The 22,868-nt window shown below is 39.5% G+C and overlaps 2 protein-coding genes and 1 long non-coding RNA gene across 3 annotated transcripts; 2 read left to right on the plus strand and 1 right to left on the minus strand.

Annotated features, from left to right (window-relative positions):
- Nucleotides 1-7,592: 7,592 nt before the first annotated feature.
- klf4 (Kruppel like factor 4) lies at nucleotides 7,593-11,467 on the plus strand. The gene is made up of 5 exons (XM_032539960.1): nucleotides 7,593-7,870; nucleotides 8,001-8,112; nucleotides 8,804-9,692; nucleotides 10,222-10,392; nucleotides 10,830-11,467. Exons 1-5 carry the CDS (start codon nucleotides 7,866-7,868, stop codon nucleotides 11,003-11,005), a joined length of 1,353 nt encoding a protein of 450 aa, XP_032395851.1. The 5' UTR covers nucleotides 7,593-7,865; the 3' UTR covers nucleotides 11,006-11,467.
- A 2,309-nt stretch (nucleotides 11,468-13,776) lies between these two features.
- Nucleotides 13,777-19,986, minus strand: rad23b (RAD23 homolog B, nucleotide excision repair protein). The gene is made up of 11 exons (XM_032539985.1): nucleotides 19,735-19,986; nucleotides 18,993-19,074; nucleotides 17,307-17,386; nucleotides 16,924-17,105; nucleotides 16,758-16,813; nucleotides 16,203-16,206; nucleotides 15,643-15,769; nucleotides 15,384-15,516; nucleotides 15,138-15,265; nucleotides 14,544-14,726; nucleotides 13,777-14,309 (listed from the first exon to the last, which is right to left on the minus strand). The coding sequence occupies exons 1-11, from the start codon at nucleotides 19,798-19,800 to the stop codon at nucleotides 14,196-14,198; spliced, it is 1,155 nt and encodes a 384-aa protein (XP_032395876.1). The 5' UTR covers nucleotides 19,801-19,986; the 3' UTR covers nucleotides 13,777-14,195.
- Nucleotides 15,655-16,865, plus strand: LOC116704456 (uncharacterized). Its single transcript, XR_004335679.1, has 2 exons — nucleotides 15,655-15,765; nucleotides 16,752-16,865. It is a non-coding gene; the product is annotated as an uncharacterized LOC116704456 (long non-coding RNA).
- Nucleotides 19,987-22,868: the final 2,882 nt, after the last annotated feature.

Here is a 22,868-nt window from a genome sequence, read left to right on the forward strand (position 1 = left end):
AGATAGATAGATAGATAGATAGAGAGGAAAACTAATAGGATGTAGTGAGAACAAAGCAAGTTTAAACTTTGAACTGTTCTGACCATTTTCTCTCCTTTTAAGTCATTCACAACATTTCTTTTATTCAGCTATTCCCATATTTTACCATCTAATTTCCAGATGTATGTCTGAATATTAACGTGCATAACACAGGGAGGTTTGGAGAAACAGTGGAGATAATTATGTTTCTTCTCTCTTATTGCACTGCAAATGTATTAGGAGTTCCCTGGTTTTAGTGACGGGAGTTTCCCAACAAGACTGTCTACTCTCTCCTACAAACCATGCATCATCCTGCAGCGCCTACGTGCTGATATCCAGAATTATTATTGTCATTTTAAATCTCTGAATGTTTCCACCGATTGCAGGCATGTTCTCAGAGAGTCAATCCAGGGCCTGAAAAACGGCAATCCATGGAAAAGGTCACACATTCCCAACCACTCCCAATGGGGAAAACAGGAGAGTCCACACCTTCTCAGGAACACAGTCCAGCTACCCTGAAATCTGACAACAATTACCACATGAATTTTGCCCAATTATAAGGACATGGATATCATGTGTAGGCTATGTTGTAGTTTTAACGGTAAAAGCTATCCATTTACAATATTTAGTTTTCAACTTAATCTGTTGGAGACCTCTAAATTCACATTATAGAGTGCAGTGATACGCAGGCCCAAAGCTCTGTAAATCACAAACTCTAGACTACATGTCGATACAACTAAACCGCCAAGCCTCTATCAACATTGCATCTCAAATTCCAATGTGCCTCACAAACACAAAGATTTAATCGTGTTGTGAAAATGTGACAGCTACAGTTTAACAGCAGCTCAGTGAGACCATAGACGACCTACTAGCTGCCTTTGAATCAATGCCAGAGCGCTCTTAAAGGTTTAAGAATCGTGATTGCTGTAATTGCTGTGCAGCCAGGGTCTGAAACAGACTCATACAGAGAAATAAAAAAAAACTTTATACTCATATGTTTCTATAGGAACCTTTCTTAACACTGTAAAGATGTGTTCTTGGTTTACTGACAGCCTATACACTTAGCTTTTGTGGTACAAGCGTGACGGTAACACTCCTTGTTAAATTAGATTGTTCTGTAGCTCAATAGAGAAGCCATAGATACAGTGGGGGACAAAATAATGGAACCATTTCAAGATAAAACACTATATTGTTGAAAAGAATTCAGATTTGGGTCGTATAAAGCTGTAAATGTGCTGTTCCTCATTGGTCAGCTTCAGCTTGTGAATGTGATGCTTGTTTTCCATGCAGTTTGTCTGTGTTTACCACGTTATCATCAGAAATTCTTCCTACTACAAATTCTTTTTTCTGCATCTACACTTTAGATACAGGTGACTTGGCTTCCTTGGAGCTCAGTTAAGTGTCTCCTATTGTGTCAAAGCTTTAAAAACTCATATCAAAGAGCCAGATTTCTTCTATAGCTATGTCTGTACAGATGCTGCTGACTGGTATTCAACCTTAGATGACCCCTTTTTCAAGCAGCGTTTGCAAATGTGATTAAAGTACCTCAGGACTTATGTTCTTTTCCATGTTTACACCATGTTGCCTACAACTTGTCTATAGATGGTACACACAGTAACTCTGCTTTATTTATGAAGACGCCACAACCATTTGGGCTGTGAGTCATTTTAAATCAAACAATATGTATAAAGCATGAAAAATCAGGTTTAGGGATTGACTCAAATTTATGAGCTGAGCATTAATTTACTCCACAACTTAATGCTCAGCTCATAGATTTTAATGAATCCAAGATAACCAGAATTCACAATCTTTTGATTATTTTTCCATTACTAATCCCTAAACACGCAACTTTGAAGTTATTTCAAAATACATTTGTTATTAGTAAGAGTTTTACAAAAGCATTATATTTCACTTTGACATCCTATGGATTAAGAAATGTTATTTCCCTCGAGACTTGCCTTTATTTGGCCTTTTCCTCTCACTGTAGGTCTCAAAGATCTGATTCATCCCTGAATGTGAATCCTTCTTTTTCGCAGTTAAAATCCACTGCACACTAAAAATCCAAATGTCCCAGGTTTTGTTCCCTCTATAGCATTGACACAATACAGAGTTAACTTAACCCAGTACCCTTAAAACTGCCACAAAAATATCCTGAGTTGTACAAAACTGCAAAGGATACACAATAATATAAAACCAGTAACAAATAATGACTTTTAGGTTTAAAAGGAGCTAGTGTAGAGTTCATATTCACACCACATGTTGACCAAGTGTCTAATTAGCACACTAAAAATCAAACATCAAATGGTTTTATGTGTATTTAAAGCAACACTTAAGCACTTTTCCTGCTTCGGACCACTACAGGTTGGAAGCAGAATTGTCCATTACATTACATGTATTATGTGTTATATGTGTTATGCAAGTTTGCCAGATCGGGTAGCGGATCTGTAGTTTAAATGAGATATTACGATAGCGGTTATGGACAGTTCTGCTTCCAACCAGTAGGGTAGGGAAGCGGGAAAAGTGCTTAAGTGTTGCTTTTAAACTAAATATAAGGCTGTCATATTCTACATTCTCTTCTATTTAACTGACATGTGTCCACTGTGGATGTAGTGAAGCAATAGAAATCTGTCAAACATTATAGTCTGACATGAGGCTGGTTCTCATTTAGCTGGTAGTGAGGTTAGTGCAGATTGAGACATGAACTAGTCCAAGTTCTCTGTATGTCAACAAGGTGAGCTCATGGGAAGTCCCTGATTCTCCAATGTCGGACAGACAGAGAAACACATTTTCTTCAGCTCTGGCAGCCCAAGTCCCAGGCCTTTTACTTTTTAGAGGCTTCTAATCCTGGCAGGTCCATGGTCTGACGTCACAGCCCCCCCCCTCCACACCCTCTGTCTGCCGACGTGCCGTACCCACACTCTCATTTCCTCCACAGCTCACGAACACCAATCTCTGCTCTGGTCCTTTTGGCTTCTGACGTCTGAGGATCTGATTAAAACGGACCGCCTCATCTGGCAAGCTGAGGGGGTTAAGCTTTGGAGAAAGGTGGTGCTGAGTGAATATGTGGGCTGGTGTGGGTATGAGGCAGCCAACCAAGCTCCCTCTACTCCCCTCAATTGCTCTTCCCCACTTCCCTGGTCTCTTAGAGCTGCATCACATGACAAGGAAGTGTGGCTCCCCTCCATTTCCCCTCCTGACAGAAAGGAAATATTGTTAACAGAGGGGGCCGGCGCTGGGCTCTGTTACGTCGCCGGTTAAAAATAACTGGCATATTTAAGGTTGCCGAGGAATCCCAGGGCAGGCAAAGGCTGGACAGCCTGCCGCCCGGCAGGAGCTCACTCCTCGCTCCCAGTCCGTTTCTCGCCAACTTCTCTCTCTCTCTCTCTTTTGCTCCCAGTCCGTTTCTCGCTAACTTCTCTCTCTCTCTTTGCTCCCAGTCTGTTTCTCATCAACTTCTCTCTCTCTCTCTCTCTCTCTCTCTCTCTCTCTCTCTCTCTCTCTCTCTCTCTCTCTCTCTCTCTCTCTCTCTCTCTCTTCCTCTTCTAAACCACATTACCCTACACCTGTGGAAGCCCACCACTAAATTATATGACGTGATGAATGCCCAGTGTGGGTTGTTTGCGTCCTAGCCTGACCCCAGCTCTGTCCAGCTATAGAGACTTGGCTGATTGTCCAAACAAACAGCCCCCACTGACTCAAAACTCATCCATACGCTTACCATCACACAGCTGAACTGTCAACTTGTCTGTTAGCATATTTTATCTTTTGTAAAATAAATACAAAACAATTTTGTCAGAAAAATGACCAAAGCTACCGGTAATTGCTTTCATGGTGATCTCTGTATACGAAGCTCTGCTTGCTGGTGGATGTCTGGACCCCAGTAACAAGTGTGGTGAACTCTTTGGCCTGGATCCGTCAGGTGTTTTTACATCACGGAGCGTTTTAGATTATTATAAATGAAAATGTCAAGCAGTCCTGGTCAGGGTAATGACTGTAAAAAGGCACTTAAGTAATGTTTTAATCAACCCACATCATTTGTATTGTGAATGTTGTACATATACTGAATGTTACTAACTTTTAGTTATAGCTTTACACTATAGCAATTACGAAACATAATACAGTATGAAACTTGTGTTATGCAACTATTTTGATATTCATAAATATTTTTTCAAGCAAAAATGCCAAACACTCATGGCTTTCCAGTTTCTAAAATGTGATTATTTACCGATTTTTGCTGTTTTGATTGCATATCTTTTTGGTTTGGGATTGTTGGTCGGACCAAACAATCACTTTGAGGTTGTCATCATGAGCTCTGGGGAATGGTGATGGACATTTAACTAAATGATTAATTGATAATAAACAATAATCATTAATTGCAGCCCTACAAGTTTCTGTTGATTTAAAAACATGATCAACAGCATGTTCAATATGAATTTGAACATGCCTTTATATTAGTGTATGAACTTTGAACAGATGTTGGTGTTAATTATAAAAGCAAAATGAGGAGTAACATAATGGACATAAAGGGAAATTACATGTTTACTTGCAAATAGCTGTCTTTAAATTCTGTCTGAGATTAGGAATTATGACTGAACTAAAACAAAGAACTGCAGTAGGCTACCAGAGGAACAAAACCATTACAGTTAATGTATATATATATATGTACGTATATTGATATAATTACATTAGTGCTAATGTGAGGTGGAGTGGAGGGAAGTGCAGCACGGAGAATCCAAAAAAGCTTGACTCAGCTTTCATGAATTAAGGAAAGAATGAAAGCTATGTTTTAATTACTGAACAGCATCTGGAAGAGAGCACTGAAAACCTCAATATCTGGAGTTATGATCCGCTGGTACTCATATTCACTTGGGTGCGTTCCAGGAGGGGGAACTTTACTAAAAGACACCAGAGGAATCCATGTCAGTCACATGCACACCGAAGTACTCAAGAGTTGTGCTGAGTTATTTGACTGCTTACACTCTCTTTACATAATATCAGTGTTCACAATAGTGGAACTGGATTATCAATTGTGTTTGATCTCGATTTAAATATTAGCATAACCACAAATTATGAGAAAATGTGACATCTAAAGTATCAAGTTCATACTCAACAGTTACCCAAAACAGCATTACCTAAACCTGTGCACATGTGATTCTTGCAGTCATGTCACCTATGGCGTTAACATTTTGTCAATATCTTGAACTGTGTAACACTATTTAGTGTGAGCAGGGTATTCTGAGCACTGCATCCAGTTAATACTGTAAATGTTGCATTAACATATTCCACACAAGGGTTTGGTGTGAGTTACTAAAATAACCATGACTTCATTGTGTCAGGAAAAGCACACAGTGGTGTCATCTTCTCTTCCTTTATCTCTTTCCTTTATTCCTCATCTCTCTGTCATTATTGCAATGCAAAGCGCCCCAGTTGTCAAAGTCAAGCCTTTGTTTTCAGGATCATTTTCAAAACCATTATCTCCCACCATTAAGAATATGGCTATAATGACACAGCTGCCATTGTGTTCCTACCTGATGTAGAAAAGAGTTATTCAAGAATGAGACATATAGTTCAAGTATTCTAAATGTAAAGCCATCACTTCTAACCACACAATCAGAGATAAAGGGCAGTACACATACTACTGTTTGGATACTCGTTAGATTAAGTGTTGCTGTTAATATATCAAACAGTTAATAAAGAGTTGCCCAACAGGATACACTTTCCATTTACAAAGTTCCATTGTGTAGTCAATAGTTGTTTTCCCCCACCAGCTTTTGTTTGCCAACTAATGAAACATGCTTTCATGCAATTAAAATGTTTGAATGAAGACACAATATACGCTGACAGTAACTGTGTCCTGTTGAAGTGACGGCATGTTTGTTGACATGCCTAACAGACAAGATCCTGATGCAGCAGGATCAGTTGCAAGCGCTTTGTTTGCTCTTGCATTGAACTCCTTAGTCAATGTGTCTAATTATGTTGAAGAGAAAGGTTTGTGTTAGCTCGCTAGCTCTGAGCAAACACTGCCTGAACCCAATTCAAACTCAACACAGTTCTCAGCATTATAGTGTTCCCATTTAAGGTAGGTTTTTTTCCCCATACTGAATTTTTATAACTATACTCTAGTGTTGAATTAAGTCTTTCTTATGGGGCTTTTGATAATGGGCAAGATTGCAATTTGCAAGGGAGGACAATAAATATATCAGGTTTGCTTGCTATAATATTGTTGTCCCCAACAACTGTTTATAGAAACATTACACTAAAATTTAGAAACACATTAGCTCAAGGTCTATATTTCCTATATGTGTCTGACATTTGTTTGAAGAAAATAATGTGTTCAAGACTAATTATCTTTGAGAATTTTGGCTATGCATAGTTGATATGTCCGCTATGTATATGTGCATATATAAAGTTTGTCAATACATCTGCCTATATAATGTGTGTGTGTATGTATGTATGTATGTATATATATACTTGTGCTGCCTGCTAATGATATCCCTAATTGTAAAAGTAAAACATGATATAAGGATATTATAATAATGTATAAAAACACTTTTTTTATTGCTTTGCAATAAGTATTCAGATCCTTTACTTAAGTAAAAATACTAATACCACACTGTAAAACTCTGTTATAAGGAAATGTCCGGCATTGACAATGTTACTTAAGTAAAAGTATCATCAAGAAATGTCCTCAGAGTATTAAAAGTAAAGGTACTCAATGCAGAAAACTCCTGTTCTGTCAATTAACTAATTGTTTAATCGGCTACTTATTTCAGCTGTAGCCTTATTGTAGGCTATATATAGCCTACAATAAGGCTATATGTATCGATATTACTTACTGGGTAGTTTATTGTATAATATAACATATTTTATAAACTGTTAAACTATAAACTGTGTTTAGTATGCAGACTTACTTACTTTGTAAAGTAACTAAAGCTGTCAGATTAATGTTGAGGAGAAAAAGTACGCTACAATATTTCCCTCTGAAATGTAGTGGAGTAGAAGGATAATATAGGCCTAAATATGCATATAAGTGCAGTGGGCTACTTCGTTACATTCCACCACTGGTTGCAGGTGCGTGCATGAATTGTATGGGGATTGACTTCTATTGCAATCCAGTGATGCAATGTAAACCCAACGTGTGCCCACAATACTTTGCATAATTACCTATAAGCTCTGGTAAAATCATTGCACTCATTTAAGAAATCACTTGCGGACAAACAAGTGGAGCAAAGACAGCTGAGAAGCTAATGCAACAGAGACCCTTTTGGCCCCCCATGTGGATGCCCATGGTGACTCTCCCGGCATGAGGAAATAATACTCGCTGTTATCCCCATCTCAGCCGGTCTGAAAAGATGCGCTTCTTCACCCATATTTATTAGGGATCACAGCATAAAAGATAGGTGCTGTTGCTATGAATACAAACAAATCTCTCTCTCTCTTTCTCTCTCTCTCTCGCTCTCTCGTGTCCCAGCCTTCCCCATGTGCTCCCTCCCTCGCACTAATGTTTTTCCGCTCTTGTTGCCGAGCAACGAAGGCGTGTCCAGCTCTAGTGATTTAAGGATACCTCTCACGCGGTTTTCTCAGTTCAGGCTGCCGGTCCCTGTATGGCTACAGGCGCAAGGGGTTCCCCCGTACGTCGCCTCTCAGTCTTCCCTTTCAAAATTGCTTTAACGTTAAAAATTCAAACCTGCCTGGCTGCTTCTACCCGGCGCGCCCATCAGTGGCAGCATGTACTGGAATATAGTATAGCGCGCGACGCGGAGCAGAAACTTTCCCCGGGATACTGAGCCCAGCGCAGTCACGCACCGAAGAGCAGCCGAAAGGACTCCACACACCGATTCTCATAGATGAGGTGTGGACCTTGAGCAACTTTTAATAATAACATCTTGTCTGATGCACATACTTGTGGGACTATAACAGACTGCGCTCGCTGTTCCAGGATCACTCCACAAGGATTTACCATATTATCTGTTTAATTTCAGGCAACCTCCAAATGACGTCGAGATGGCTTTAGGTGGGACTCTTCTGCCATCCATATCCACGTTCGCCAGCGGACCCACTGTCAAGAGTAAATCCATAGGAAGTGCCAATTTAGTAAGTAACGTTAGCCCGTGGCCACTTATTATTACTACACACGGAAGCCAAATAGCCATAGGCATCAACGAATCTGTTAGGGAAAATATGCAGCTTATTTACAGTCTAGTTGTTTAGTGTCCCTCCCATGTTATTATGGACACAGGCAGGGCTTGACACCATGCTCTACTGGGGCGTGCACCAGTTTACATAGGTTTCTAGCGAGAGCGCCATGGGATACTGCACCCCTCCTAAGAAAACATCCTGATGCCCACTATGATTATTATTATATTTATTAAGAATGGTTTGTTTACACATTGATTGCAAGAATCCTCTGAAGGCTGTCTGAGCTTAAGCGTTACTTACCCACACCACCACTAGTGCTTTTCAGTGCAATTTCTTTGTGAGTGAGAATAATCTGTATTCTAGGAAGTGCTCTGTGCCAAGGACACTTGCTGCACCAGACTGAGCTCCGTAGCTGAGCTGTCAAAAAGAATCGCTTCATTACAAATTCTGCTTCCTTTATCCTTGAAGCATTGACTTATACTTGTGTCTGATGTCCCAATATATTCAAAGCAAGCACTCATTTTTAAATAGGACAGGACAAGTGTGTTTTTTTTTGTCTACTGCTTGTATCTTATGAACAGTAACACAATGCAAACAAGCAGCTTATACGAGGAAAGCCATTTATGCTTCTGTAACTTTCCTCTAGAGATGGAAGGAGGAGTTGTCCCATCTTAAGAAACCCAGTGTGCCAACCGGAAGCAGCTGCTCTGACCCAGACCATCCCACTGCAACCAGCACAACAAGCCCCAGCATGTCCAAGAAAGACACAGAGCCGGACTTGGACTTGGACTACGACTTCATTCTTTCTAACTCCATTCTGCAGCAGCAGCTGCAGCAGCAGCAGCAGCAGCAGCAGCAGCAGCAGGAGGAGGAGGCCATGGCATGCATCTCTGGTCAGACCCTGTCTCCTTCCCCCAGGTCATTCTCCTCATCTTACCCTCTCCCCTCCCCTCAGGGCACTGGCAGTGAGCTCCTCTATACCATCCCAGATATCAGTGACGTCTCGCCCTCTGGAGGTTTTGTGGCAGAGCTCATGAGACCTGAGTTGGACCCGGCATACCTCCACCCCACCAGCCTCCACGGCAAGTTTGTGGTAAAGACCACAATGGACATGGGAGAATACAGCCTAGGCGTGAACGTAAGCAAGGCTTGCGTTACTGCTGTGTCAGACCCAACTCCTTCACGTGCGTCACCGTCCTTTGCATGCCACAGGATAAAGCAGGAGAACCCCAGTAACTGCACCATCTCACAGCCCATGGACCTACACCAGGCTGGGGTAAACTCCCAGGGCCGAGGGGGCCAGCAGCAGCGCCCATGTCAGTTAGAGCTACATTGCTTCCCTGTTGGAGGGAGATCCATGACAGGCGGCAGGTTATCCTCATCCTCTTCCCTCTCCCCAGACCATCCTCTGAGCCGGGATCACCAGGTTCTGGGACACCCCCACTCTCAGATCCCTCTAGCTCCCCAGGGATACCACCATAGCTCCCCGCAGGGCTACACTTCCTACCCTCAGCCATCCTCTCTGCAGTACCAAGGTTAGTACTTTTTCTGTGCAGTAACTTAAATGTGGGAAGAACTCAAAACAGACTTACACAATGGATTACACAACATGAATTCAAAGTCCATTGAGTCTATTTAAATGCATAGTATACAGAACAACCTGTAGAGACTTATTTATACCCCCAAAACAGCAGTTCAAAAGAATTGAAAAATGCATCCCATGGTCTTTAAACCAGCCCCAAAAAATGTATGACATTACCAGATGTTTAACAAAATAAACAGGGATTTGGTTGTTTTCATAGTATTAGTGTTAATTGTCCATTGTTGTGCCCCTTTGCATTAACTTTTACAATATAGTAATTTTAAGTTGTTTACAAACTTTGGTGTGTCTTCCAAGCATTTTTATTTCTGAAGAAGGCTGGTATTATCTTTTGCGTCTTAAAGTTAATGAAAATAAGGATTTAAGGACATTTTGCAACTTCTACTGTATATAAAGTGTGCTCTCTTTTATTTTATCTACACATGTGGCACCATGATGATGACCATGATCATTTGACCCCACAGAGCCCCTCATGATCTCCAGTGAGGACTGCTTGTCGGAGGAACCAAAGCCTAAACGTGGTAGGCGCTCCTGGCCCAGGAAGAGAGTTGCCACACACACGTGTGACTATGTTGGCTGTGGGAAAACATACACAAAGAGCTCCCACCTCAAAGCACATCACCGCACGCACACAGGTATGCACCTGTATGTTAGATTTTCTTTCCAGTGTTTTTTTGTCAGTCATTTATATCTGGTTTGAATTAAATGACGTCACATATAGGTAGCTTTTGGCTATTTACTGTTTAACTGTTTAATGCAGTTGTTTCATACTGTTTTCATTGTTCAGAGCTAATTATTATCCACAGCAAGAACGTCACAGTGAATTATTGAGTCATGAATGTGGGTTAGGTGGGTGGGGGATGGGGAAGGTGACTTGTTTGGCAGGTGCGGTAAAACCGGTTGATACTGATCCCTGCTCAAATACAAACCCCAGGCTCATTAGCTTGGCCTTTATACACCAGCTGTAGGACAGGACGGACCTCTTTTCTCCTCAAGGTGGAGAAGGTTGGGCCAGTTTAACCTCGGGGCCAGCACTAACTGCTCCATATGTGTATTGTTTTACCATCAAAAGGGGAGAAGCCTTACCACTGCGACTGGGAGGGCTGCGGTTGGAAGTTTGCACGTTCGGACGAGCTCACACGCCACTACAGGAAACACACCGGCCACCGGCCATTTCAGTGTCAGAAATGTGACCGGGCCTTCTCGAGGTCAGACCACCTTGCTCTCCACATGAAGAGACACTTATGAGACTTGGCGATGGATGAAGGCTCCAGAGGGGAAAAAACAAAAACCTATGTTAACAAGAACCCTGAACAAACTGAAATACACTTTTTAGAACCATAATTTGCCTTCAAGCCGTTGTCAAGCAACAAGACAAGCTGTGGTGTTCACGGCAAAAACAGCGTTACTCCCTCAAGAGCCTAGAATTTCTCTCAATCCCGTCTTTGCACACTGTGCAGGTGACTTGAAAAGACCAGGGTTGTAAACTTTTATGAAAGGGACCAAACTGGAATTTGTCTTATTTAACTGACAAAACTTGGAGGACCAGGTGCCAACAACTTTTAACTGGAAATGTATTTTTGTCAGGGAAACCAGGAGCAACAGACATCTCCAGAGGCCTTACACCAGCAACATGCCAATATAGGCTCGGTTATCATCTATACACTGTTCAAAATACTGTATTAGTAAATACATCTATATTTATATACACATTTCACCTGCAATGCCATTAATTTCAGGTACAATTATAATTTATCGAAAATGGTGCTGTGTGACTCTTTTTGTAAAAAGGTACCAAAGATTAAGGAAAATATACAAAAGGGTGAAACTATGAAAAAAAAAAAGTGCCAGATGGTTGTTTGTGTGTTTCTTGGAAACCTTTCTTCCACAATCTGACTTAAATCAGGGGAACACTTCACTTCTAAATGGTGATGGCAATCTTCAATGCACTGCAGTTGCAAAGTGCAATAATTTATGAGACATTCATATTTTTGTATTGAATGAGTAACTCTGAACAAAGATTTTTTTTGTTTATAGCCAAAATATGTAATATAATCTTAAATTTTGTACATTTGTAAATAAAAATGCTTTGTAATGTTTTGTATTTTACACTATAATAAAATAAAACTGTATTTGAAATAAGGAAACAATTACCTTTTATACTCTTTTACCCTATTTACATCATTACCCTATTGACAACAAAAAAAGAAAACATCATAGATTTCCCTTGCAGTGTAATGGAGAAGCACATTTAAATGGCAGCAATATCTCACAGTAAGCTCACACACAATATCCCCACCTGATAATAGCGATTATCGCCGCAGGCAAACTAACACAATGTTGCCGTTAAAAAGATTTCCAAAAAAACACACTGCTACAATGTCCTGTTTCCATGGGGTTGTCTTTCTACCTGTCAGTGGGAAGAATGGGGAGGACGACTGAGTTACTGGCTGACATTCAAGGGTGACACCAAATCTGACTGCCGCTCTGTGCCGGAGCTGAAGCTCTCGGGTGCCCCATTTAAAATAATAAAAATAAAAAGCCATGAAGATGCTACTGTGAGATAGTCCCTTAATATGTTTCTGCTATGTGACTATGCATCATGTATGTAATGTACCCAGCTACACACATTTTTTTTCTCACATATTGCAACATTATGAAATTACATACCTGAAACCCTGCTGTACGCTTAGTGTCCACTCAACTGATTTACTTACACACTGAAAGGAACCCCATATGAAGTTTAACACTAATAATTTCATATGCATATTCATGCATGTTAAAAGAAAACAAGAATTCTTTACAGTAAATATAGGTTAAAGATTGCAGTTCATTAAACATACAGTAAATCACTTTGTAAAAATATGATAGCACTTTTTGATAAGTAATACTGTAGAAGTTTCTCAATTTTCCAAATGATCAGTTTTGTATTAATTTAGAAAATGTCCCTTTTTTTGCCCATATTCTACTGTACATTAGAACATTCTACCCCCACAAAACACGCCTTTAAATTTATAAATACAACAAATAATTGAATAAAAGAAGGAATTAAATTCTAGTAGTGACATTTTTTTTTTAACATAAGAGCCTATGTTAATTGTGTTAACATAGGCTCTACATTTGTATTTATAAAAAGGCCACAAGGTCTTAAAATATCTATTTCAAGTGTGTTTAAAGTCACCGGGTAAACAAGGGAAAACTATTGCACTGCTTATTAACACAGTAAAAGGAAAAAAAAGGCATGCCTTGATATTCACTCTTTTTGTGGTTTCTTCAGGCTGGCAGATGGGCTTACTGTTGGCAGTGTTGACATGTTGTGGTCTATGTTGCCCCCTATAGGTTCTTTCAGTTTTAAGCACACTCAAGGCTCTTGTCGTTCAACCTTTATTCTTAAATAGAGAATTGTTGAAAGTCCCTTAAGGCCTTTAAAAGTAATTCTAGATTTTGCAGTTTACTATTAAGCTTGAGGTAACCTGCAAAATACAAGAAGTGGTTTGATGACACCAATAAAGCTCACATGAACATGAATTATGCTCTGTACAGCCTTTGTATACTACATGTATATTAATACATTATGAATTGATCCTGGTCACAGTTTAGGCTTCATTGCACCATTTTGTTTGCCCTATAATTTGGGAGTGTGGTGTATCAGGCAATGACGATTTATTTTTTGGTGGGGCAGGGGGTTGTGGTCTGGTGGACAGAATTTCTGAGTTTTCCATGAAAAACAGGCAAAACCTTCCCGATAAAATCAATTCATAATCTTGAGCATGTCAGATTTATGCAATCACACTCCATGTAAACACAGCAGAATAGGCAGCTTTCATATATTTTAAAAACTTTATATTTCTGTAAAAATGTCAGCCATTGCCAATGAACCCTACCACATGTATGTAAACTGTATACATGGTAAAATGCCTTCACATATGTATTGCAGTTCAGACTTCTTTACACAGCTCCTGTCCACACTCCTGTTGATTTACATGCAAATGAGGGATGTTAAATAGAAAAAGAACCAGTGCCATACACGTTGTTTATTGTGCACAGCTTTAATTTTTCAAACCTCCATTACTTGTCAACTTAAAAAAACAAAACAATAAGAGTGCATGAATACTGTTGGATCTATCCTCCTGAACAAACCTCACTTTCAATGAGACGCAGACTGCAAACTATACTGATTAACTAAAGTATGTTTTTATTTTATTTTTATCAATAGCACACAGGTGATTTCTGATGCAAAGTTTTTGTACTTTAATTGTTCCTCCACAAACAGTAGCATGTCCTTGTCCAAAGGCGATAATGATCCAGTGTTATAAAGAAAGGTGAATGTACTGAATAGATTTTTTTTTTTTTTTATAAATGTAAAAGGCTTGTTGTACATATATAGTTAGCAATCAAAAAGTAGAGGAAGAAATAAGAAAATAGTCAAAATGACGATTTAATCATCATCAAAGTTCTGTTGTAAAAGGAAGTTGGCAGCCAAGTTCTCGTTCTTCTCACAAGCAAAGTAGGCTTGTATAACGAGTCCCTCTGGAAATCCTAAAGCTTTTAGCTGGACAGAGAGAGAGAGAGAGAGAGAGAGTAGTTGCAAATTAGCCAAACTACATAAGCAAATGAAAATGGTTGCTTCATGTTTAATAGTCTACTAGGTTAAAATATGTTCAACAGTCATGATTTTGGCAACATTATTAGAGTTGACGCATCATATCCCAGCACGCCTATTTAAGCAGTACTGAACTTTGGACTGAGAGTAAAGGGTTAGTGACAGCGTTGGGCTCCTCCTCACCCTCTCAATGGCCTCTTTTTCCAGTGGCGTGACCTGGATGTAGCTCATGTGACTCCCGCTGGGTGAATCACCTGCTATCCCTCCGGCTCCCACTGCTCCTCCTGCTCCACCTCCAGTCGGCACTGCCTCTGGGTTGGGTTCATTCAGCATCTGGATGAACTGCTCTTGGTGGCTACTAATCTCCTACAGTGGTAAATGAGAATTTTAGGTATGTACTATGGAGGCATAGAAACTATGGGGGGGGGGCAAAAATGTATTTTGTTATGGGTAAAACTCCAAAAACACTAGAACCTACAATTCTCATAATGCAACTCAGAACTGTCTTTCACTAGACGCCCTGCCCCCTAAATCCTTGTCCTTAAAAAACCCACACCTCCAGTTTGGAAAGCAGGCTTGTTAAAACGTTTAAGTCCCAAGTCCAAACTGAGATACGTTTCTTCTTTTTTTTTCAAACTTGGCTCCCTCCAGAGCCACAGAGGACATTATACAGCTGTATTTAAAGGCTGAGTAGTACTCCTTGTGTTGTGTACACTGAACTTCATGTGTGCCTCTTTGAGTGATGTAATTAGAACTGTGTCAAGCACCCCCACCCACCTGCAGCAGCTCAGGGTTTTCCCTGCCGATCTCCTGCAGCAGGGCAGGAAGCAAGGCAGCATTCTGCTGGATCAGCTGTCGCATCACGTGGAACTGGGGCTGATTTCTTAGGAAACTCAAGGGGTTGCCTGAAAGAATTAAATGTCAGTTTAAGCAGCAAGAAGCCAGACACAGAAGGACAAGGACAGAAACAAACATTTTCTCATTGAGACCACTGGAATATGCATAATAGTATAGGACACTTACCTTCTCCAGCACTTGAAGAGCCAGTGTTGGCAGGAAGGGTAATACCACCTATGGGTGCAGTAGAAACTCCACTCACTGGAGGCACCACCGCTTCAGGCCCTGATGCATGGCCTGGATCTCTGCCTGGAATACCCTGAAAATAAAGACAGGAAAACTTATTTGAAAAAACATATAATCAACATAGTATGAGTTATGTACCAATCCAGCAATTTGCTCTCAGACACATATGTTCGGGCCACAGACTTAAGACTGTTCTTACTGTGAGCAGGTACTCCACAGCTCTGTCTGGGTTGTTGAAGCTCGCTCTCAAAGCTGCTACCACCTGCTCCCTCTCGTAGCCCATGAGCATCATCTCGTTTACCATGGCGTCATTATGATGGCCGTCACTTAAAACACCACACACACACACACACAAACACACACACACACCACACACACACACCACACACAACACACACACACACACCCACCACACACACCACCACACACACACACACCACACACACACACACAACACACACACACACACACACCACACACACCACACAAACACCACACACCCACACACACACAAAGAGCTTAACAGGCGGTCAACAGCACTATGATTGGCCACATTTAAAGCCATTTGAGAAAATTAAGAACGAACCCTAATCACTTTTAATTGTTTAAATGACCTAATATTTCCAAATTAATGTCAAGGTTATAACATGGGTGTCAAACTGTCAAGGCCACCAGAAAGGTAGACATGCATGTGTTTAATTTGAGAAAATGAACCAATCTTTAAACATGTATTAACATGTCTTTAAGGTCACAGAAAACGTAACTAAAATGTATCTATAATGACAGCATTATAAACAAAACCATGCATCGGTTGATCTTTGACTTGTATGCAAAACAAGGCAAGAGCATTTTAGAACTGCTGTCTATTAAAAAAAAAAAAAAAAAAAAAATCTGCTTCATATTTTGAAAATTCACATCAATAGATATAGATATTGATAGATAATAATTAGGACCAAAAGGATTTGCTCTTAACAGCAATATTTGTAAAACCGAGCATATTGGCCATGGGGAACTACGGGATTATGTTTTGGCTAATCTAATTGATTAAGATGCATCTATGTCAGCATGATATGGATATCCAGAGAAATAAGGTGGATCAAAATAAACTATTCATGACTGGGCCCACAGATTTATTACATACAAGATATGGCTCAAAGGCAGAGAGGGAAAAAAGTATTTTTTGTCTAACAAATTGTGTGGCATTTGTGACAAAGCTCTTGCATCAGATTCATAATTACCTTTCCCTCATGTGTACCACCAACAAAAGGCAATACAATACTCACTGACAAATTAGGTTTATAAATGCAGCCTTACCTAGATTTGAAACGGCCTCATTAATCAGGTTAGTGTTGGTTGAAGCCTCCGAGCTTCTGCAAGAGAAAACAGAGCTTGGGTGAGGCGTGATCTGCACGTCACTTCTCAGAAAAAGACGCACTGAAACCAGAGAAATAGTCAAAGACAAACATCTACCCATCTTTACCCGACAGGGCTGGAAGCTGGTTCAGCGGTCGGAGACGGTCTCTCCTCTGGTTTGTCGCCTGTAGAGGTAGGCCCTGATGTGTTTTCGGAGCTGGACGATGAGGCAGGAATCGCTGCGGGAGCTGCAGCGCTGGAAGCTGAAGTGGCAGGTGAAGGCTGGGGGGCGGCTGATGCCGTTTTAGCCTGCAAGACCATTTTTATAATATAAAAATATATCACATATCCGCTATTACTTGAGTCCCAAAGGGTGCTTTTCTTGTGAGTTGTCATTGGCAGTGGAAAGGGAAGGTTACACATCCTAATTCATTTTAATAGCATTCAAGGCTTTGCTGTTCTACAAAAAAAAACCTGCCATTTCCTGAAACAACTTCTAATTTTACAAACCTTTGTCACCATGACAACCACAAAGTTCTTTTCATCGATTTTGTATTCTTTGAGGGCTGTGTCATCGCTGAGGACTTTACCTGTGATGAAATAAAAAAAAAATGACATAATTCTATTGGCTTTACCTGGCATGAACTCTGAAACAACATGCAGGGATGCAACAATAGATGGTATCATATTTTACCACTGAATAGAAGGTTGCTGAGTGGATACGTCACCTGCTTTTGTGACCACATCTGGGTTTTTTTTGTTATATTGTTTTTGATTGTGGTATTGTGTATATATTTCTGAGAAGCTGCTTTAAGTAGGTCGCATAAAACTAATCTCAAATGCAACAAAACGTATACATACACAGTGCCTATGAAATGCATTCAGCCTCCTTTGCGGTTTGTCACGTTTTATTATTTTAAAACGTAAATTGCAGTGGTGTATTGGGCAATTTTTAAGTCTGACTAAAGTCTTAATTACTCACTACCTGGTTTTTACCATATTCCCCAAGGTTTATCCATCTATATTTTGAAAGATATAACTGCGACGGTGGGCATGTCATGGAACACATTAACCAAGCTGCCTCCTTTGCAGTAATCTGGATAAAATGTTCATTCTTTGGCAGGTTTCTTGCTATACTTTAGGCTTTGAGCTATGGCAACATGAGATAGATTAAAAGCATTTAAAAAAACACAGCCCTTGCTGTAGCCTTAATGGATCTGCTTTACCAGCTAAACAGAAAATATACTGTTAACCAGCTCTACAGCGTTGCATTTTTACAGCAAAATGAACAACAACATTGACCAAAGAAATTCATTTAGACCTCTCAATGCGAAGGTAGAACCAATCTAGTGTGTGGACATTTACATAATACACCAGCTACAAAAGATGTAGAAACAATCCTTACTTATAATTATGTCAGTTCTATTCCAATTTATAAAAATTAGACTCAACATGATTTAGAGGGAAGCAAAGAGTCGGGCAACTTCTGTCTCAATACAAGCCATTCAAAGGCAACAGTCAATAGACAATATATTAGTTTTGTTTTTCTGATCTTATTTAAGGCTTGGCTAGATCAGTTTTGTTTGAAAACACAAATACAGGACAAACTAAATTTGCTTTCATGCTGGATTATGAAGAGAATCTTTCAACCATTGACAACATCTTTTGCTGGTCAGATATTCACTCTAACCTCATTTATACAAAACAGTATAGGATATTGTACATTGTATTAGTAGTAGTGTATTAATAGTAAACCATTAAAAGGAAAACTGTGATGCACTTAATGTAGACCCATTTCAGACTTTAAGAGCACTGTGATACAAATCTACTGGAAGATCCGTGTTAGCTTTCATGATAAATTTGGGCTCCCTGTGACTGCACAGAATACAACATCATGTCAAGATAAACGTTGATCCCAGCATGAATCAGGAGAAACTAGTAGCATTAAGGCAAACTGTCAAAGGTAGCTTGGTAATACACATCTACATCCACTCTTCAAAGTGAACACCAAGAGAACACACTGGAAAGTAAGAATAAACGTCCATCTCAAAAACATTAAACCATCAGACTCCCCAATGTATTGCTGACATCCCTAAAAAGTGTAATCGGTTACACTTAAGGCTGAAGACAGTGACAAGCGCTTTTTTTTTTAATGTAAATTTTAAGAAGAGTTTAATACAACCATAACATACATACCAGCATAAATCAGCTTTAATCCAGCCACTGAGAAATGTTCCTTTCCTTTCTCCTGTTCAATCCTCTCCTTTAAGGTCTTCACCTGTGAAAATGACATTTTTGTGTTATTGTATTTTGAGAGGCTTGACTGCAGCGTGCGTCCCATAGGTGGAAAGGAAAAATGAAATGAAAAGATTTGTACCATAATGGGTAGTGCTGCAATTACATTAATAACTTTAACCAAAATAACATGTTTAATTGTTATTATTAATTAACTAAACTGGTAACGTAGTGTCACAAATGTGTAGCTAATTTGAATGTGTTCCACAGAAAATGAACTGTGCTAATCAAAACTCATTGGTTCACAAACACTTCGACGGTAGTGGCGCCGACCTCTCTCTCACACACACTCACACACACTCACACACACACACACACACACACACACACACACACACACACACACACACACACACACACACAGGAACGATAAGTGGGCTAAGGCTAAATGCTGACAATGCAAACTATTTTCCTGACCAGTACCGTTATTTAATAAAATGACGCTTATCGGTCTCATGCTCCGCGTCATACACCGGCTATATTAACCCGAATACTTAGTCCTTCTAAAATATATCCGTCGTGTCTACGCAGACCCATCTATCACGCGTCTAATTTGAAATGGTCAAAAACTAAAGTCCTCCGTTCCAGAACATACCCAACTCCCACTCCACCCCCTTCACAAATGCATGGTTTCAACTCTCACCGTCTCCTCTTCATCGATGTCGATTTTGAACGTCTGCTGTTGTAAGGTTTTCAAAGTTATCTGCATTTTGTCGTCAGAGTTTTTATTACCGGGTCTAGCTTAAATGTTGTAGATCCAACTTGCAATAATCTAGTCTGTTTTTGTTGGCTCATTACAAACTGTCAGCGGCCATGACTTTTCTTCTTTCTTCTTCTATGTATCATATGTTAGCTACAGCGCTCCTACTGGTCAGCGTTGGAACTGCAGTGAAACTGCGGTACGTAGGCTCACTGCTGGGTGGTACCCTGTCAACTGACAATATATTAAGTCCTCTATATTAAGTATCATTAGCTGATCATATGTTATTTATTTGAAATATATATCTTCAGAGTAAATAGTAACGTTGTAGTTAATGGTTGATAAATGTAGTAGTGCAATACCTGCCTCTGACATGGAGTGTGGTTGAGGTTAGAAAATAAAAAAGTAGGCCTACTCAAATTAATGTATTTAATTACATTTCACCATTGCTTTGATTTCACAAAATTAATTAAATCCCTTACCTTGACAAGAGTCAATTTGACTAAGTGCTAGTACTGGAAGGTTTTTTGATTGCTTGATTGAGACACAGTATCATTTCTTTGCAACACTTCTACTTTAAAAAAAATACGAAGACAAATACCTCCAACACTACAAATTCTTAGTATTTAAGTATTATATCATGAAAACATAGAAAATATGTATTATTTCCTTTAGCTCTGTCCACCACAAAGAATCCCATATGAAATGAATTCCTAAAAAGCATTTTCTTGTCATTTATTTTGATCACAATAGTACATTGCAAAACAGAGTTAAGTTATAATATGCGTAGAGAAACATAATAGTAAACAAAAAAGTTTCTTTAGCCTACTGGGATGAAGTAAAAAAAATTATTGCCTTTATTTATGCAGGCTATATTTGTAATGTCATCCCAGCCCCATTCTTACTGTATAGTATAAGAAGCAACCAGAGCAACAACTCACCCTCTATCAAATACATTGCTAACATTTTAATTACATGTAATCTAAACATTTCTTTAAGTTTTTTCTTTAGATAAACATGTTTTTGATAGATCTTCATCATGTAGGCTATCTCTAAAGACTGACATTGGTAGAATAAACTGGCTTCCCTTACTTAAATTAATTTTGCATGTAATGCTGTTATCCCAAGTTTCAACAATCCCAGGACCTTCAAGCATGGAGGTATTTTAATATTATCCATCCAGCACTCAGTATTCAGAGGCTTTATTGACTTCTGTCTCACATGCTGCACAACTCTGACTCTGAGAGGACTGTTAAGTGCAAAAGATAATATGCTGGAGGCCACGTCTCCTTTATTCTCATATCACTCCCCCTCACTTTCTATCGCTTTAAGTGGGAATCTGTTTATCTCCCACTCCTCTCAACTGTCTCTCCCTGTTCTTGTGCCACTCTTATCTTCTTCTACCCCCCCCCCTTTCTTGTCATCCAGTTATTACGACAGAAGCACTGTCCTTGCCTGCCTTGGCCCGAGCACACACTCATCAGGCATTCCTTATGTTGCTTCACTCAGCAGCAGTGTCCTCCGTTACCCTCTCCCCACTGTGGCTGTGTCTCCTGCTCCTGTCTCCAGGGGTCGTCAGTTTGCTAGCATGCCCCTTCTGAAGTTGCGAGCCACAGAGATTACAGTCTAATCCCTTGTGACTTGGAGATATTTTTAAGCGATGATGTTGGACATGTGAAATAAATACTCAGCCTCTTCTAAAACAGGAAGGATAGGAAATGCAGAGGGCATGTGTGAAATTGAGACTTTCAATAGAAAGACACCACATAGACTTTTCCAAGTGCTGTTTTTAGTGATATGGGGAGATGTTGAGAATATAAAAGGAACAACAGTGAAATATAAAGCATGCCTATCACAATGGCTTGTGGTATTTAGGGCGCAAGAGCTGCAGCATTTCATGCATGCACATTTCACAGACACACAAAGATGTTCACAGCACACACTCACAACTAGCACTGCAGGGTTTGTGGTTTTGGTCAGCAGGGCTCTTGCTGGGTGTGGAGTGGAGTAGAATAGAGAGAAAGAAACAGAGGGTGGGAAGGGTGTAACACAGAGGGAAGGCCACTAAGATGCCTTCTCAGTCCGAAGCTATTTCCTGTGGACAAGCTGCCGGGACCGTTATTGCTTGTTCCAAGGGCTCTGTGGACATGCAGAGGAAATCCTATATGTCACTGAAAATGGGAAACATGTTGCACAAAAACTAGACTTGAAGATATTTCAAAAAGCATGTGATTGACTTTGGAGCAAGGGTAATTAAATGGGTTAGCAACAGCATTGTTATTAGAAAATGCATTTCCAGCAGAAAATGCTTGTCATTACGTCTTAAAAACTGATTAAAAGTCATAGTATGGTATGTCGAAAAAAGAGATTAAAAAAAAAAAAGGTATATCTAAAAGGTATGTCTAAAAAAGTAAAAAAAGTAATAGTATTGTATGTCAAAAGTAATAATGTAGCATGTAAAAAAAAAAATGAATAAGTGTCATAGTATGTTGAAAAAAGTGATGAAAAAGTCAAAATGTCGACCAAAGTAAAAAAAGGCATTGTATATATCGAAAAAAGTCATAGCATAGTATGCCCCAAAAAGATGATTAAAAAGTCAAAGTGTAGTATATCAAAAGAAGTGACAAAAAGTCATAATATAGTTTGTTGAAAAAAGTGTTGAAAAATACATCAGTTCAAACAGCTCTTTTCGGGAAATCTTATCAATTTGAGAATTGTATGATGTGTCCAACAAAGTCATGGTATGATATTTCTAAATAAAGGCAGTTGCATGTAGAAAACAATCAAACTATAGTTGGTTGAAAAAAGTCATAGTATAGTATGTCTTAAAAACTTATTAAAAGTCATACGTCGAAAAAAAGTTATAAAAAAGTCATAGGATAGTAGGTCGAAATAAGTCATAGTATGTTAAAAAAAAGTGATGAAAAAGTCATAGTATAGAATGTTGAAAAAGCGATAAAGGTATTAGTCTAGGTATAGTATGTCAAAAAAGTCAAAAAGTCATAGTATTGTATGTCATAAAAGTCATAGTGTAGCAAGTCAAAAAAGAGATAAGTCGTTGAATAGTATGTAAAAAA

The sequence above is a fragment of the Etheostoma spectabile genome, chromosome 16 (genome assembly GCF_008692095.1).
Source record: "Etheostoma spectabile isolate EspeVRDwgs_2016 chromosome 16, UIUC_Espe_1.0, whole genome shotgun sequence".
NCBI lineage: Eukaryota > Metazoa > Chordata > Actinopteri > Perciformes > Percidae > Etheostoma > Etheostoma spectabile.

Bases quoted from the DNA above. Each gene is read 5' to 3' on its own strand.
- rad23b (XM_032539985.1), bottom strand. From the start codon at position 19,800: ATGCAGATAACTTTGAAAACCTTACAACAGCAGACGTTCAAAATCGAC. The intron at 16,814-16,923 runs GTAAAGATGGGT...TTTCTCTTGCAG, and splicing joins CCAGCTTCCAGCCCTGTCGG to AAGCTCGGAGGCTTCAACCA. The intron at 14,727-15,137 runs GTGGGTGGGGGT...TTACCACTGTAG, and splicing joins AAAACCCTGAGCTGCTGCAG to GAGATTAGTAGCCACCAAGA.
- klf4 (XM_032539960.1), top strand. The intron at 8,113-8,803 runs GTAAGTAACGTT...ACTTTCCTCTAG, and splicing joins CCATAGGAAGTGCCAATTTA to AGATGGAAGGAGGAGTTGTC. The intron at 9,693-10,221 runs GTTAGTACTTTT...TTGACCCCACAG, and splicing joins ATCCTCTCTGCAGTACCAAG to AGCCCCTCATGATCTCCAGT.